Source organism: Eriocheir sinensis, chromosome 29 (assembly GCF_024679095.1).
Source record: "Eriocheir sinensis breed Jianghai 21 chromosome 29, ASM2467909v1, whole genome shotgun sequence".
Lineage (NCBI taxonomy): Eukaryota > Metazoa > Arthropoda > Malacostraca > Decapoda > Varunidae > Eriocheir > Eriocheir sinensis.
Genome location: NC_066537.1, coordinates 15,379,019 through 15,397,944, shown reverse-complemented (window position 1 = coordinate 15,397,944; position 18,926 = coordinate 15,379,019). Strand labels below are relative to the sequence as shown.

Sequence of the window (18,926 nt, the reverse complement as noted above, 5' to 3'; positions counted from 1 at the left end):
GTATTGTTAGCAGGTTTCATAGTATTTCGCAGAGTGGTCATCCTTACGTTACCATTCTCTCTCTCTCTCTCTCTCTCTCTCTCTCTCTCTCTCTCTCTCTCTCTCTCTCTCATCCCCGTTGGGTTTTTCATCACCTTATGTAGATGGAAATAAGGTTGGGTGAGGTAATTAACATTTTCCACATCGACGTGACTACTAAATTCCTCTTAACTAATTTCCTCCTCTTCAAAGTAGCTCAAACTTTCCTTCCTTCCGTCCTCGCCCGTGCTGCCCATGATTTGTAATGATGATGATCTGATTTTTATAAGATTAATCATTTGATATCCCTCGACCTAGTGAGCCACTTCCTGCAGCACCTCTTCATCCTGTCCTCCCCTCTACCCCTCCCCATCCCCCGTTCCGTTTCCTTCGATCCGTTTTCTTTCATAAAATGTAGTTATATGTATGTTAGCATGCCAAGCTGTAAATCCGTGGACAAGGGTTCGAATCCTGGCCTGGGCAGTCGGCGCATAGCTCACCCAACAGTTCAACCTCCCTTTCGTCAGGTTGATAAAATAATGGGTACCTTGGGAACTTTAGGACAGCTAAACTGTGGTAACCCGAGTGCCACACTGGCCCTCTGTCCCGTGTTAATGGGTTCTCACCCATCAGCTATGGCGTATGCTCTCAATTTTACCTTAAAGTATATATGGAACGTTTTATCCCCTCCTATTACTCTTGAATCATAATTGTGATTGCTGAATATTTTCCTTTTTCTTGATTTCTATCTTCATTATCTTCCTCGTCTTGGTCTTTTTAGTATCATCTTCATCTCACCCCCCACCCCGCCCGTTTCACCCTATATAATAGTCCTGATTGCCCCCTTCCACCTCCTAACCCTTCCCCACCTCCTCCACAGCACCGCGTGGACGCCGTGGTGCACTTCGCGGCGCTCAAGGCCGTCGGCGAGTCTGTGGAGAAGCCGCTCGAGTACTACAACAACAACGTCGCGGGGACACTCACGCTGCTGCAGGTAATGGCTGACGTGACCTCCTCTTTCGACTGTTATAATCTGCTGCTGTATGAGGGCGGGAATGGCGACAAATTGAGGGATATAATCATCCCCGGGCAGATAGTCCAGGATGAGATAGATAAGCTAAAAAAATAAGTCGCCAGGTCCTGACGAGATATTTCCGCGGATATTCAAGGAATGCAAGGAGGTACTCAGTGACCCACTAACCAACATCTTTAGGATGTTGGTAAATATTGGTTATGTGGCCAGCCTATGGCAAGTAGCTAATGTGACGCCAATTTTCAAAAAGAGGGACAGGTCAGCTGGTTCCTACTATCGCCCAATTAGCTTAACATCAGTTACAGGCAAGATTCTGGAGTCGATAATAGCCAGGAACATTCGGGAACACCTTGAGAAACATAGCTTAATTCACGACTCGCAGCATGGGTTCACGAAAGATAGGTCATGCCTCACCAATCTCTTGTCCTTCTACAATAAAGTATTTTAGGCAGTAGACAGATGAAAATGTAATTTCTCTTGATTTTAGTAAAGCGTTTGACAAAATTCCTCACCACCAACTGTTGCATAAATTACGGGCTCACGGAGTAGAGAGTAAAGTTTTGAACTGGGTCAGGGCGTGGCTTAGCAATAGGAAGCAAAGGGTGAAAATCAATGGTAAAATATTTAATCGGGGCTGTGTTACAAGTGGGGTCCCACAAGGTTCGGTATTAGGTCCACTGTTGTTCATCATTTATATCAATGACTTAGATACAGGTATTAGTAGTGATATCAGTAAGTGTGCTGATGATACCAAGATCGGTAGAGTAATTGAGTCGCTAGTATTCTTCAGGAAGACCTTAACATTGTATGACTGGGCTGAGAAATGGCGGATGGAATTCAGTGTAGGGAAGTGCAATATTCTGAGTGTAGGTAGGAACAACCCCTCACATAACTATTGCTTAAATGACACTCCCATAAATAGGTCTGGGTGCGAGAGGGATTTAGGGGTGTTAGTGAGCTCTGATCTCCGTCCAAGGGCACAATGCATTCAAGCTAGAAATCGAGCAAACAGGGTACTGGGATTTATTTCAAGGAGCGTAAATAACAGAAGCGCCAAAGTCTTTCTCAAACTATATATAGGATTAGTTAGACCTTATCTTGATTATGCGGTTCAGTTCTGGTCACCTTACTATAGGATGGATATCAAATTGTTAGAATCGGTACAGAGAAGAATGACTAAGATGATTTAGGGGCTAAGAAACTTTCCATTCGAGGAAAGACTAAAACAATTAAACTTGCATTCTCTAGAAAGGTGAAAGGTGCGAGGTGACTTGATAGAGGTTTATAAATGGATGAAGGGCTTTAATAAGGGGATATTAATAAGGTTCTGATGGTAAGAGAACCGGGTAGGACACGTAGTAATGGGTTTAAACTGGATAAGTTCAGATTCAATAGGGACATAGGCAAAAATTGGTTTACTAACAGAGTGGTAGATGAGATGCAAAAATTGTTTTACTAACAGAGTGGTAGATGAGGCAAAAATTGGTTTACTAACAGAGTGGTAGGTAGATGAGTGGAACAGGTTGAGCAGTCATGTGATGAGTGCCAATACAATTGTCACTTTCAAAAATAGATTAGATAAACTCCTCCTCTCCCTCCTCATTCCTTCACACTTCCTCGTGCCCTGTGTGTGTGTGTGTGTGTGTGTGTGTGTGTGTGTGTGTGTGTGTGTCATTCATTCATTCATTCATTCATTCTCTCTCTCTCTCTCTCTCTCTCTCTCTCTCTCTCTCTCTCTCTCTCTGTCTGTCTGTCTGTCTGTCTGTCTGTCTGTCTGTCTGTCTGTCTGTCTCTGTCTCTCTCTCTCTCTCTCTCTGTCTCTCTGTCTCTCTCTCTCTCTCTCTCTCTCTCTCTCTCTCTCTCTCTCTCTCTCTCTCTCTCTCTCTCAAGCACACCACACCACACCACAGTATATTTACTCACCCCACAGGCACCCCCCTCAGGCTCCTATTAAGGATGTTAAGGAACACAAACATCTCAAAGGAAACACTCATACACGTATACAGTTTATCTTACTTGGCGTCTTCTCTTTCCATTGCCACATTTTGGTTTCCTCTCTTCCCAGTGTTACATTTTGTTCTCCATTATTTAAGTTAATCGTTTCTACAAGTTCGTTAGATATATCACATCCTTGTCCTCCTCTTATTTCATTGCCACACATACATCATCCTTTTCTCCATCTGTTCTCTACCTCAGTTATTTATTTCACTTCCTTGATCACATCTTTATCCTCTTCTCGTCATTACTACCACATTCATCTCCTTCCCTGTCACATCCTTATCCTCTCCTTCCCTTCCTCACTTTCCCTGTCATATCCTTATCCTCTCCTCGTCATTATCACCACATTCGTCTCCTTCCCTTCCTCACTTTCCCTGTCACATCCTTATCCTCTTCTCGTCATTACTACTACATTCATCTCCTTCCCTTCCTCACTTTCCCTGTCACATCCTTATCCTCTACACGTCATTATCACCACATTCATCTCCTTCCCTTCCTCACTTCCCCGATCACATCCTTACCCTCCTTTTCATTTCATCACTACACACGCACACAGTCTCCTTTTCCCTCCATCCCTCCCACACACACCTCTTTTTTCCTTCATCACTTCTTTACCTCTCTTTCGTATTCTCTCTCCTTCACTTCACCCCTTTCACTCCCACATCCTCATCCTCTCTTCATCAACACACGTACACATTCTTGTTTTCTATTCATCTCATCTTTATCACAGTCACAAATTCCTCTTCTCTTCATCCCTTCCCGTCTCACACCCTCTCATGCTTTTATTTTCTTTAGCACACACGCATCCTCCTCTTCCCACTCTTTACCTCTCTTTCGTATTCCCTCTCCTTCCCCTCCCACATCCTCATCCTCTTTCATTTCATTACCACACACATTTATTACTTTTCCATTAATCTTTTCACTCTGCTTCCCTGCATCCCTTTCAATTCTACATCTTCTACATCTTTTCATTTCCTTCCCTTCACTCCTCCTTCAGTTATATAATATTCATGCATCCTTCCCCCTCACATACCCTCATATATCTCTCTTCATTACCTCTCCTTTATCCCGTCATTCATTCATTTGCATAATATCCTTCCCTTTATCCTTTCCCCTCACACATCCTCATTTCTCTTCATTTTCTCACCTTCATTCATTCATTTACATTATCTTCTTCCCTTCATATTTTCCCCTCACACATATCCTCCCTATCACCATAAAAGTCCTCCTCCTCCTCTACCTCAGTTCTACACATCCTTATGCCCCTCGCTTCCTCAGGTGATGCGTGAGGCAGGTGTGAAGCGGCTGGTCTACTCCTCCTCAGCCACAGTGTATGGAGCGCCCCAGTACCTGCCGGCCGACGAGAACCATCCCACAGGTGTCGGCCTCACCAACCCTTACGGCAAGACCAAGTACTTCTGCGAGACCATTATGGAGGACCTGGCCGCCTCTGACCCTGTAGGTGCTGTGGGAGGAGAGAGAGAAGACATGTGAGGGTTTGTGAAGGGGAAAGAGCAGGATGGTAGGGCAAAGAAGGGGATGGTAGAGGATAGGTAAGTGGTGAGAGGAGAGAGAGGGGAAGTGTGAGGGTTTTGAAGGGGTAAGAGGTACGGTAAAGGAAGAGAGGGGGATGGCAGGGGATGATTGTTGAGAAGAGAGTGGGAAACTATGAGGAGTTGTGAAGGGGTAATGCCGGAAATACACTGCCGAATTTTGGCCACAAATTTGTCGCCTAATCAAATCGTGGAAAATTTTGGCGACCGGTTCGCCGACATGACCAAGAGACTCTTACAGTTCGTGACCATTCGGCGACATGTCGGCGAATGCTCAAGACAATTCGGGGACATGTCGCCGAATTCAAAATTCAAACTTTTTTTGTCGTGGAATACTCGGCAGCAAGTCTCCGAATTGTCTTCGTATGTCCCCGAAGTGTCAGCGACATGTCAGGGACAATTCTCCAGCAGTGCCAAGATTTCTGACAGCTGATCACCTGATGCCCAGGTGGCATTTTAATCATCGTGGCGCCTGGCATGGAGTGTGTTAGATAAATATAGTGATGAGGGATGAGAGAGAGAAAGGTTTGGTTGTATAAGGAGGGGGAAGGTGGAGTGGGAGGGGGGCGGTGAGGTGACAAGTAAAGGTGTTCAAGGAGAGAACTGGATGTGAGAGGTTATGAAAGGAAAGCTGGTGAAATGGAAAAAAGAGAAGATGAGTGGGGAGCAGTGAATGGAAAGAGTGTGAGCAAGAAAAAAGTACCAAGAATTGCATGATGCAGTTTATGGGTCTTGGAATATACAGAGAGTAAATGGGGATGAATGATAGAGAGAGGTTAAGGAAAGGTAGAAAGGGAAGGTTAAGTACTAGTGAGAATGGAATGGTACAGTCTAAAACTTCTAAAGGATGGAGATTGAAATACGTATTGTAATAGATGAAAACCAATGCCATTTGGTAGTGGAGCTAATTATAGTACCTGCTATCAGTGATGTATATAGCAGGAGCAACAGTAGTAATACAGGAGGTAGTCAAAAGCAATGATGTTAACTAGTTATTTTGATCTTCCCTTTGTCTTGCAGGAGTGGCAGCTGGTGCTGCTGCGGTACTTCAACCCCGTTGGTGCGCACCCTTCAGGGCTCATTGGGGAGGACCCGCTGGGGCGCCCCAACAACCTCATGCCCTTCGTGGCCCAGGTGGCTGTTGGAAAGCGGGAGGAACTGAGCGTCTTCGGTGATGATTATGACACCCTTGACGGGACAGGTCTGTGTGCGTAGAGGGAATTAATGTAGGGTGAGGGCGGTGGGGACAGGCATGTTTGGAGGAGGAATGGAAGGAAAGTTGACTTAGATGATAGGAGTAGCTGGAAAGAACTTGGTAACAAGCATGTAAAGGAAGTATAAAAGAATTGGGCCATTTAGGTGGCTACGAGAGATGGGTAAAATTAATCAATTGATTAACAGGAAATGTCGGGGTCTTGCTGCCTCCACTTCCCATCCCAAGTACTTCCTGGTAGGATCTATCATCCTGCTTAAGGGTTTAGTTTTGTAGAAATAACCTGGAGAGCCGGGATGCTCCACAATGACTTTGGTCCATAACTCTGCTTAATGCCCAGTCCATTTAAGTGCTGAAAGGTGATGGTACAAGGGCACAGCCCTTCCTTCACAGGGAAGAAGCTGGATACACCCTCCCATACTTCACAGCACTCTCAATCCCAAAGTACAAGCCAGTCAATAGAGCAACAGTAAATGGACTGGATATTAGGCAGAGTCATAGACCAAAGTTATTGTGGAGCATCTATTGCCAATACTAAGGTCATTGACATTGTTTATACAGATGCAGTAATCCTTGCCCAGTTGCTGGAACTACATGGAGACAAATCCTTTGGAACTCCAGGCCAAGACCTAGGTAGTACAGGTGTTTGGAGGCTTGCTAGATGACAGTACAGTCAATTCAAGTGTGTGGCGATGGCATTGAAATCTCCAAAATTTCTCATAACTTGGTAGCGTAGTGCAGAATAATGGCAGGTTTCGTAAAGAAGACTTATGGCAGATTGGTATAGACTTGTTCTGCTTGAGTATGTATTTGGCATTTTCAATACCTGTACAGAGGGATAAAGATCTAAATCTTCATGTCTTACTCTGTGGCTGTGAAACATTCACTGAATAGTGACGAAGAGGCAGATTGATGCATTTGGTAATATGTGCCCATGTAAAATCTCTGGAATGACTGTGTTAAAGCAGTATTTATTTTGTGAGATTGGATGAATCCCATTACCTGCATAATACACCAATGCCAACTCTGGCTATACGGGCATGTGGCACTCTACCCAGAAGTTGATCCGACTCACTGGGTTGTTTCTTTAACCCGTTCGCTTTGATTGGTATGGATTTGGCTTTCACTGTTAGTCTGGTAACATATACTCCCAGGTCTTTCTCTGCCTTTGTGGTGGATAGTGGAGTGTTTCCCATGTGGTATTGGTATGCTGGAGAGCCCCTCCTAAGGTGCATGACTTGACATTTTTCTTCATTGAATTGTAGCAGCCACTTTTTTGTTCCATTATTGTAGCTTCGTAACACCGTCTTCTTGTAGGAAATCCGCAGTCAAGGGGTTAAAAGACAACTCTGTGTGGAGGAGGCCAAGGTAACACCCACAGAGTTCATAGCCTGAGTAGGATGATATATCTTGCCATGAGGTACTTGGGATGGGAAGGGGCCTGCATGGAGACTTACTTGGAGAGACCCCTGGGTTTAGCATCATAGGTGGTGTGATGTGGCCCTGGTGTAGGCTCCTATTGATGGAGTAAGAGTAAGGTAACAAATAAGACTGAAGATGAAGAAATAATTATGAGTCCTTAGGATCCTATTAACTTGTGAAATATTACCTGCACTTATACACTACACTAGAACAAATCACATACATGTTAACTGTCCATGTACCTTTCAGGTGTGCGGGACTACGTGCATGTGGTGGACTTGGCTGAGGGTCACGTGGTAGCTCTGGACCGCCTGTTTGATGAGGAGTTCTCAGGCGCCACTGCTTACAACCTCGGGACCGGCCGTGGTGTGTCTGTGCTGGAGATCATCGAAGCGTTCAGGAAGTAAGGAGTTTCATGGCGTACTGTGTTATTCAGATGTGAAGAGGCAAGTGGAAGCTCTTGTTTCTCTTGCTGCATGTGGATGTTGACTTTGTTTATATCTGGTGCTTGCTCTCGTTCATTTTGGGGGTTTTGTTTATTGTTTATTGTCAGTGTTTACTTTTGTTTCTTGTTTTGTTCATCTAAATTGTTTAATCTTGCTCATCTTCAATATTTCTTTTTTTTCTTTTTTGTTTGTCCTGAAGGTCATTAGGTGTTCAGGAATTAAGTTTTTTGATGGGGTTGTGACATGTGCCGCTGCTGGATGTGGGTGTTCGTATTCTTGTTCCTGTCAGTCTTCCATTTCATTTATCATTTATTCTTCATTTTGTGCTGGAGGGAGGGTAAGGTGTTCTTGTTTGTCTTGGTCTCATGTTTTCATGAATCTGTTCTTGCTTCCTCTCTTTGTTGTAGGTGGTGGGTAGTTATTTTTTTCTAGGTTTTGTCTGTGTCTTCTGCCTCATTTTTATCAGTTCTTGTTCCTCATTTTGTTCTAAGTGTGGGTGAGACGTGACAATGTTAGTTCTTGTCTTTCTCTTTTGCCCTGTTTTATTCAGTTCTTTCTTTTGTTTGTCTCTTCTGCTTCGTTTTATAAGTTCTTGATATTTTTTCTTCCTCTTCTGTTGCCATTCACATCTATCCTGTGTTTCTTCTCTCATCCATTCCTCGTTGTTGCAGGGCCAGTGGGAAGCCAGTGCCATACCGCGTGGTGGGCCGCCGGGCTGGGGACGTGGCCAGTGTGGTGGCATCCTGCAGCAAGGCCGAGAAGGAGCTGGGCTGGCGGGCGAAGAGGGACCTGCAGCAGATGTGTGAGTATGAGGAGGATATATCAGTGGGTGTGAGAATATAAGGATGATTTATCAATTTGGGAGTGGCGGGACTTTCTGCGTGTGTGTGTGTGTGTGTGAAGTCAGCATCAGGGGACGTTATAAGAAAATCCTTGAAAAAAAAGTACTGAATTGAGGGTTTGGGATATCTGTAAGTATGAAGTGTATGGGTGTGTGTGAAAGATGAATAATATAAACTCTGACATACTCTATAGACAGCCCAGTCTTCCTCACTATCACCTCTGAGGATTAATTAACCCTTTCATTCTCCCAGGTGAGGATGCGTGGCGGTGGCAGAGTCAGAATCCAAATGGCTTCAGGACCTCCCCTTGAAGCCAACGCCCGGCTGCTGCATCTCCTTCTTTTCATACTCTGTTATCCTCCCAGTCCTTTACTTCTACACTTCTCCATTCCATTCCCTGTTAAAATTAGACCTGTCCTCCCCGGCTTGTCTTTCTCCTGTACATATCCTGCGTGCCATAAATTTATCCTGTGTTACTTCCTCTTCCATGACCACATATTTCTTAACTGTCCTCTTTCTCCTCCTCCCACTCCTTTATCACCTCCTTTTTTTGTCCTAGATCTACTTACAATGGAGTTATTATTTTCACTTGCAGACTAAGGACATTTTCCCTGATTATTATTATTATTATTGTTATTATTATTATTACAATTGTTATTAAGGTGACCTATTAAAAGTTCCTATACAGTTCCTTATGTTATGTTATGTTCTTGCTGAAATGTACATAATGGCAAGTCACTCTACAGGCAGCAAGACCCTACTTCAGAACTCACAAATAAATGTGTTTTCCATGTGTTTGTGTTTCAGTGTCCAGGTGTGTTGTGTTGTTGGGTGCACAGAAGGACTTGACTTCCACATCAGTTGTTTTGGGGGTACTGTAATAGATCAAGGGATATGAAAAAACAAGCATTATATATAAAGAGACCGAGGACTATAAAAATCAAATTGGGAACTATCATAAAAAAAATAAAGGTCCATATAGAATTGAAAAGAATAATAGGAAAAAGAAATCATGGGCTAAATAAAAAAAGCAAAGGCTATAATTTTATGTAATAAAGTGATCACAGCCTACATATGACAACGGGAGATCTGTATATATATATATATATATATATATATATATATATATATATATATATATATATATATATATATATATATATATATATATATATATATATATATATATATATATATATATATATATATATATATATATATATATATATATATAAAGGAGATTATGAGTTATATAAAAAGGGAGATGAATGCCCATTAGGGGTTCAAAATTTCCTGTAGGGGGGAGGGGGAGAAGAAGGAGTGAAGGACATCAGATATTAATTACTATGGAACAGGATTATTCATGTATACTTACTTTCTCCAAAGCTCGTTGTTCATCCATTTCCAAGAGTCGAGAGTCAAGTCATTCCCCAGTCACTGCGTCGTCACTCCCGGGGAAGAAAAAAAGTTTCAGCTCGTGTTTAGTCAGCCTTCGCTTGTGCTGTGACGTAGCGCATTCCTGTAGAGAAAGGAAAGGTTTCACTGTGTGTGTTCGGAGCTTCGTTTTTTAAAGTTTCGAAGCACGTGAATGACTTGCTTGTAATTGATATTATTTCCTAGCTTTCTAATATTTCGAGAACTCTCACAACACTTTTATTATGACTTCTAATTAACTTCCGGTATGGGCTTTGCACTCTCCACAGGCCCGTAGATAAGGACAGATTGACCACTCGCTCCTCGCTCGCCACCCTGCCTCTCTTTGCTAATTGCTACCCATGCTCACCGCCTCCTACCCAGCACTCCTGCCTCAACGCAAGCTGTTTAAGTTTCCTTTATAACGCGTTGTATTGATTGGTGGTGAGATTGAGTTCAGGAAAAAGCGCTGAGTAGAAGGAAATGAGTATATACAACGTGGATGATGTCCGGGGAGCTCATTGCCAAGCCTTACATATCTACGATTCGGCCCCCTCCCTCTAGTTACTGCATTAAACAGACCGGAGGAAGTGCAAGCAGCCTCCACCGATACACCGGACCAAGAAGAGAAAGAATTGGTGGTGAATCAATGGTGATCGGAGCTCGTCATTCACGTGCATCGCCTCTATTAGATACGGCGGCTCTTTCCTGTGTGTGTGTGTGTGTGTGTGTGTGTTATTCATGTCGTGCTAAGGTTCTTTCGTCACCATTCACTTCCTTTGTCGGTCTTGATCAATTTCGTGAGTACGTGACTATTGACTGCCAGGCTCTAGCTCCCTTTATTATTATTATTATTATTATTATTATCATTATCATTATCATTATCATTATTATTATTATTATTATCATTATCATTATTATTATTATTATTATTATTATTATTATTATTATTATTATTATTATTAACATTATTATTATTACTACTATTACTACTACTATTACCACTACTACTACCACCACTACACTACTGCTACTATTACCAGTGAGCCGTGTAAGTGTATCCGTCTCTAAAGTGTAAGTGTAAGGCTTGAACGGAAATAAAACACTTGAAGCATCTCTTAAGGCAGTGAAGCCGCGAGTCGTAATGAACACGCATTCACAAGGACACACACACACACACACACACACACACACACATACACACACACAAGGACAAGACCACCAAACATAACCTAAATTAAAAAAATCCCTCGCCTGACCCCTGCCTGCCCTTGCCCTTCTCAGCCCGGTTATCAACTCAAGGGGGAAGGGAAACTAAGAGATAGATACGAATAGACACACTCGACTCTTCCTCCTCTTCTGTGCTTAGAGTATATGTGTACACGTGCGCCGGTCAAGGTTAAGGCGGTAAATAGTTGGCCTAAAAGTGTGTTTGCATCCTTGAAACTTGAGCGTAGTTGATACGAAAGAGGAAGAAAAAAAAATAATAACTTTCCAAATACAATAAACAAAGAGATAAGCAAAAACAAAGACTTAAGGAAAACTAAATAGGAGGAAAAAAGAATTAAAAAAAAAGAAAAATACAATAGGTGAATATAATACAGAAAAAAATAAATAAATTGAAAAAAATATAAAAAAACATACAATCCATGAATAGATAAGCAAAATAAAGAAAAATTGCCAACAAGAAATAAAAGAACAATATCCCAATATAACGATTAAATAGGTAAACAGACTAGAGAAAGAATCAAGGAAAAAGAAATTGGAACAAAGCATAAACAGTAATACTCAACTACAATTCATAAATATGAGAAGAAAAATTAGGAAAATGAGAAAAAAAATATATGAAAAAATACCACAATACAATAATTAAGTGGCTAAAAATAGAAAGAAATGCAGTTAAAAAAAAATAGGAAGAAAGAAAGAGAAGAATGAAAATAAGAAAACCAAAATACAATGAATAGAGCAACAAAACAAAGAAATACTTGTTAGGAAATGGAAATTGTAAGAAAGAAAAACATAACACAACACGTACACACACAAGAGAGGGCAAACTAGTAAGAAATATGACTAATTTTTCCAATGAATCACACCAAACAAATGACTTCCTTCCCACCGCGAGAGGGCAGCGGCGGCGGGGTAACACAGGACGCGGGACAGGACAAAGGTAAGGACATGGCACACTGCAGCCGTTTCCGATCCCCGCCCATTCCCACACTGCAGAAATATTTAACTAGTCTTTTTTGTTGTTTCCTTACCACGCCTGCTTCCTTTTTCTCCTTTTTTGGTTTGCTTGTGACTCCAGGATGTTAATTTATTTACACATCTATTTTTTTCCTTTCTCGCGACGCCATGTTTGCTTTCAATATTCCTTTTTTTATTGTGGCTCCAGGATATGTTTATTTACTTATCTTTTTTAGTTCATCTATCTCTTCCCTACTCTCGTGACTCCATGTTTCATTTATTTATCTATTTTCTTTTATATATTCATTCGTCTCTTCCACTTTTCTCGACTCCAAGATGTTATTTTTTCTTACTTTTTCATTCCTCTATCTATTTATCTTTGTCGATATATCTCATCTGCTTCTTCTTTCTCTTTCTCCTCTCTCTCTCGTTTTACGTCTGTATTCATCTATTTATCTATATATCTATACGTACGTGACTTCTGAATAAATTCCATTATTTCTCCAATTTATATTTTTTTCGTAAAATTGTTTATTCATTCTTTTACGTAACCAAAATTTTTAAGTAGTTTGAAAATTTTCCACTTTTTAAACTTGAACTTACAATTTTGGTAATGTAGTTTTTTTTTAATTACTGTAGTATTAGGACTTGGCTTTTCTCTCTCCATATAAAGTAGCTACCGCTCGTTAGCTATTATTATTATTATTATCATCATCATCATTAGTATTTCTCTATTTTGTGCATCCTTGCCTATCTGCTCCCGTCCCTCGCATATCCCTTCAGACTTCATGTTTCGTCTATGCTTTCTTCCATTAACTCGAACTTCTTGCCTCACTTTCCTGCCTGTGTCTGCCTGTCCCCTTTGACTCACGGCCATGCGTCACCTGCCCCGCCATCCTGGAAACACGACTTTCGGACACACGCGGAGAAGAGGGTGACGAAACACGGTAATACTGATGGCGGGGGAAAGACGGGGTGTTACGTAGGGAATACAGTGATTAAAGAGGAAAACGTTGAGTGTGATTAAAGATGAAAACGTTGAGTGTGATTAAAGATGAAAACGTTGAGTGTGATTAAAGATGAAAACGTTGAGTGTGATTAAAGATAAAAACGTTGAGTGTGATTAAAGATGAAAACGTTGAGTGTGATTAAAGATGAAAACGTTGAGTGTGATTAAAGATGAAAACGTTGAGTGTGATTAAAGATGAAAACGTTGAGTGTGATTAAAGAGGAAAACGTTGAGTGTGATTAAAGATGAAAACGTTGAGTGTGATTAAAGATGAAAACGTTGAGTGTGATTAAAGATGAAAACGTTGAGTGTGATTAAAGATGAAAACGTTGAGTGTGATTAAAGATGAAAACGTTGAGTGTGATTAAAGATGAAAACGTTGAGTGTGATTAAAGATGAAAACGTTGAGTGTGATTAAAGATGAAAACGTTGAGTGTGATTAAAGATGAAAACGTTGAGTGTGATTAAAGATGAAAACGTTGAGTGTGATTAAAGATAAAAACGTTGAGTGTGATTAAAGATGAAAACGTTGAGTGCTGCGTCATTACTGCGGGAGATGATTCAAATATTTTCAAAGCTACAATTATAAGAAACTGATGGTACTCGCGTTAAAAGGTCGTTAATGGGAAAAAAAACGCAGTGAAGTAGATTTAAGAAAGCAAATACAAATAAGTCAGGTAATAATGCTGCTTGACACAAATTATCAAAGTAAATAAGTTAATCTATTAAAGTAAATAGAGAAATCAGCAAATAAATGAGTAAATAATTAAAAAAAAAAGTAAATAATTAAGCCAGTCGAAGTAGGAAAAAATAAATATGTAAACAAATAATTAAAATAAGTAATAAAGTACAGTAAGTATATAAGTTAAATAAGTAAAATAGGTAAGTAAAATAAATTAAAAAGCAAAACAAGTAGAAAAACTAAATAAGTAAAGTAAAATAAGAAATGAAATAAATAAGTAAAAAAGTAAATAAAAAAAAACAAGCATATGTAAATCAGTAAAATAAGTAAACAAGTAGAAAAAGTATATAAGTTTAATAAGTAAACAAAAATAAGTAAATAAGTAAAATAAGTAAACAAGCAAATAAGTAAAATAAGGAAACAAGTAAATAAGTGAAATAAGTAAACAAGCAAATAAGTAAAATAAGGAAACAAGTAAATAAGTGAAATAAGTAAACAAGCAAATAAGTAAAATAAGGAAACAAGTAAATAAGTGAAATAAGTAAACTCTCTCTCTCTCTCTCTCTCTCTCTCTCTCTCTCTCTCTCTCTCTCTCTCTCTCTCTCTCTCTCACACACACACACACACGTGCACCACCAATGCCTGTGACCCCCGAATAAAATGTTGCCTCTCCCACGGATGTTGTGTGGCAACCTTTAGTAACGAGGTAATCCCAGCGTGCTTTCTCATCTAGGCACCTGTGATCTCATTAGTCATCGCCGCCGTACTCCCTCAAAGACAACCGCTCAACACCGCTAACCTCTTACGACACACAGAAACAAAGATGTGTATTGTCATGTTACGGATACGAAGAATTGGAGATTCATAAGGATAGTTTTCCGAATGTTTGGTAAATATCTAACACCCGTCTCACAATAGCGTATGAAACTATAGCGTATGCTCCCCGTTAGTTGTTTAGTTCTGCCCCCCTCTCAAAAACTAGTGATTTCCGCGAAAAGATATACCACACATTAATAGAAAACCCATTAAAACAACAAAAATATAACCGACGAACTCTGCCGGAGTTAAACTGCCGCCTCGCGCTTGCTGTCTTTTAAAGACCACGTTTATTAACTACGAATCCATGGGCCCGGGTTCGAATCCCGTACCGGGTAGTCGGCGGGCAACCCACCCGGTTGTTCATCTTTCCTCTCGGGGTGGTCGATAAAGGAGTACCCGGGGAAATTTTTTTTATTTTTTTTTAACAGCTAAGGAGACAGTTCAAGGGCGTAAATAAAAAATAAAAAAAGCCCGCTACTCACTGCTCCCGAACAGAGGTCAAAGGAGTGTCCAAAACGAGAGGTCAATTTCGGGAATAGAGGTGTCCTGATACCCTCTTGAAAGAGTTCAAGTCGTAGGCAGGAGGAAATACAGATGATGGAAGATTGTTCCAGAGTTTACCAGCGTGAGGGATGAAGGAGTGAAGATGCTGGTTGACTCTTGTATAAGGGGTTTGGACTGTATAGGGATGAGCATGAGTAGAAAGCCGTGTGCAGCGGGGCCGCGGGAGGAGGGGAGGCATGCAGTTAGCAAGTTCAAAAGAGCAGTCAGCTTGAAAATATCGATAGAAGATAGAAAGAGAGGCAAAATGGCGGCGGAATTTGAGAGGTAAAAGACTATCAGTATGTGGAGGAGAGCTAATGAGACGAAGAGCCTTTGACTCCACTCTGTCAAGGAGAGCCTACATCCTACTACTACTACTACTACTTACACTTGGCTATAACATACTACTACTAGCCCACATCCTACTACTACTAGCCTACACCCTACTACTACTACTACTACTACTACTACTACTATTTCTACTACTAGCCTACTACAACAACCACTATTACAACTACAACAACTACTACTACTACTACTGCTTTTTTTTCAAACTACATAAAAGATACCTCCACCCATGTTTATTTTCCCGACACAATCATGGAGGACTCCATAGCCTGGAGGTTATTAGCCCCAACTCTGTTCTCTAATGACTGTGGCATCCAACCATATCACTAATATTATACTTAGCACTAAATCTATACAACTACTACAACTACTACTACTACTTCTACTACTACAAACAGGTAATATATTTACTCATATATTAATAAGCAAATTTTGATTTGCGGGCTACAGTCGGGGAGGAGATTTCCTTTTACACTTCAACTTTTCTTTAGGATTATTTTTCTTTTCTTTTCGCGGTTTCATTATTTTCCAGGAACCTGTGTAAAATAGTATACCGGATGGGCACACCACGCCTTAGAAGAAAAAAAAACGTATTTCTTCCATCAAACTATTTCCTAACCCTTCCCTTTCCTTTCATTTTCTTGTCATTTCCGAAGAAGAAGAAGAAAAAAATAAGAAAAAGAAGAAGAAGAAGAAGAAGAAGAAGAAGAAGAAGAAGAAGAACAGTGAGCAACAGCAACAATAACGAGATGAAGAAGATTTACATAGAAAATCAGACCACACAGACCCCATGGTCCTGACCAAAGGTGGTCCAGAGGGACCTGGACAAAATATGGGAGTGGAGTGGTACATGGCAGATGGAATTCAACCTTGGGAAATTTAAAAAAATAGAGTTTGGTAGGAGTGGTAGAAGATGTGAATATGATTATAAGATGGGAAGTGAGATAATATGCAGAGGAGTGGAAGAAAAAGATTTGGGAGCGACTATCTCAGAGAACATGTTACCGGACAAACACATCAACAGGATAACGGGACAAACTGTGAATTTGCTGAGGAACATAAGGACGGCATTTGTGTATTTGGACGAAGAGATGATGAAGAAAATAATAGTTACAATGATAAGGCCAAGGTTGGAGTATGCAGCAGTGGTCTGGTCTCCTCACGAAAAGAAGAATATAAGAAAGCTGGAAAGAGTACAGAGAGCGGCAACTAAGATGGTACCGGAACTTAGGGATCGGACTTACGAGGGGAGACTCAATAGCATGGGGCTCACAACCCTGGAGAGAAGAAGAGAAAGAGGAGACCTGATAGCGGTGTACAGGGTGGCGAGCGGGGTGGAGAATCTGGACAGAGAGGACCTGTGTGTGTGGAGCGAGAGAGAAACGAGAGGACATGGAAAAAAGTTGAGGGCGACCACGTGTAGGCGAGATGTGAAAAAGTTTAGCTTCCCAAACAAAAGCATTGAGTTACGGAACAGACTGGAGGAGGAGGTGGTTTGTGCAAGAAACATTCATGATTTTAAGGAAAAGTTGGATAAGAGTGGATATGGAGACGTGACAGCGCGAGCGTAGCTCTTTTCCCGTATGTCACAACTAGGTAAATACAACTAGGTAAATACACACACACACACACACACACACACACACACACACACACAGGTGCTGTACCCACAACTACCCACATTAAGTACATCTTCAACTTACCTGCCGGTGACCGTGACATTTTAAATACACACACACACACACACACACACACACACACACACACACACACACACACACACACACACACACACACACATTCACACTCATTCACATCCTATAGGAGCATCAAAAGCCGTCACTTCCTTCCTGTCTTCCCATTAACACCAAACTTATTTATTTATCATTGGTCACGAGTTTACTAGGTCAGGGTTCTTCATGCAAAGGTGCGGCACCAGTAACCGGACGGCCTCTACACACTTATGCCAGCACTAAAAATAGCTACTCGTGGCGTCCCACGGCAGTCAAAACCCTCGCCTCACCACAGCAAAAAAACAATGGGAGTGTTCACGCTCTCACCTACGACTCTCTCCCCCGTCCCAAGTATAGGGTCTTTAAAAGACGGAAATACATATGTAACCTGCTAACGGGGGGCTCTGCTCCCTTCGCCCCCCCCCTCTGTATTACCACAGTTTGTCGCATTAGCCATAATATGGTGATTTTTTTTATTTTATTTGCACAACAAATAAGGGTAACTTCCAGAAATACGGCCGCCGACCGGCACTGACACCGAACGGCGCTGCGCAAAGCTTATAACGTTTTTAATGTATCTTAAAACCTAACCTGATGTGAATCTAACCCAGCTATACCTGACCTGTGCCCCGCTGCCAAAATACGGTAAACGGAAATAAATCCCTAGATGCATCCCTCCCCCACCTCGAGCATATTTCATGATATATCGAGAACGAGTGATTTGTTACGGATGAGCAATACAGCTGTTTTGTGTGTACAAAGCACAAAGGTGTCCTTCGCAGTGAGACGGACGTACTTCTGTACCTAAAGGAGGCCTCAAAACACTCAAATGAACTATAAAAAAACATCAAATGGAAGAAAAAAAATAAGGAAACGGCGATAAAAAGAAAGCGTGCCTAGCTACGAATCTGCGGGCCAGGGTTCGAATCCCGGCCTGAACAGTGGGCGTGCAGCCCACCCAGCTCTTCATCCTCCCTTCCGGACTGGTCGATAAATAGGTATACATGCAGAAACCAGAGGTAGGTAACTGTGGTGGCCCGGATGCCACCCTAGCCCTGTGTCCCGGGGTAATGGGTTCTTAGAAATGAGCACCGAGGCCACGCGGCAGGCGAAGCTATAGCTTATGTCCCAACCTCATCATTAAAAGACACCTGACTAACTAACCTTCCTCTCCGCCACAAACAGAAACGTCAAACAAGCATTTAAATCACCACTTCGGCTATTTCAATCAACTTCAACACACATATATCAATCGTGCCCCTCAACATAACTCTTCTTCAGGTATTCCTTTGACTCCACACCAAGCCTCGTCACACTCACGGTCTCACCCTCTAGAATAACGGTGAAATAGCGGAAATAGGGTTCTTCTTTTTCCCTCGCAGCTGCTGCACACCCTCCTCACCTGTCTTCCGCCTGGTGACTGGGGAAAGGTGGGAACTTGGGAAGGGAGGACAACGAATCTTCATACAACGTTAAGATTGTCGTACTCAGCATGCTATATTTACTGATTTCTGACCAATAGCTGCATCACATACAAATATAACGATAGTCATTTTTAGTTATCGCTGAAATCGATACGTATACTGATGCATTTTTTTGCGATAGTTTATTTTTTGATTTTTTTTACAGCAAAGGAGACAGCACAAGAGCACACAAAAAAAGGAAACAAT

At 41.4% G+C, this 18,926-nt stretch overlaps 1 protein-coding gene and 1 long non-coding RNA gene across 4 annotated transcripts in view; one reads left to right on the top strand and one right to left on the bottom strand.

Moving 5' to 3' along the window:
* The window catches only part of LOC127005133 (UDP-glucose 4-epimerase-like), a 15,216-nt gene extending 5,898 nt beyond the window's left edge, over positions 1–9,318 (top strand). For all 3 annotated transcript variants that reach the window (XM_050873737.1, XM_050873736.1, XM_050873735.1), the window contains exons 3-8: positions 899–1,012; positions 4,328–4,507; positions 5,623–5,803; positions 7,487–7,640; positions 8,355–8,485; positions 8,778–9,318. In XM_050873737.1, coding sequence (XP_050729694.1) covers positions 899–1,012; positions 4,328–4,507; positions 5,623–5,803; positions 7,487–7,640; positions 8,355–8,485; positions 8,778–8,836 — 819 coding nt within the window. In that variant the 3' untranslated portion in view covers positions 8,837–9,318. The remainder of the gene's footprint in view (positions 1–898; positions 1,013–4,327; positions 4,508–5,622; positions 5,804–7,486; positions 7,641–8,354; positions 8,486–8,777) is intronic.
* LOC127005137 (uncharacterized) lies at positions 8,369–18,690 on the bottom strand. The gene is made up of 3 exons (XR_007758350.1): positions 18,585–18,690; positions 9,901–10,044; positions 8,369–8,472 (listed from the first exon to the last, which is right to left on the bottom strand). It is a non-coding gene; the product is annotated as an uncharacterized LOC127005137 (long non-coding RNA).
* Between the last annotated feature and the right edge of the window lie 236 nt (positions 18,691–18,926).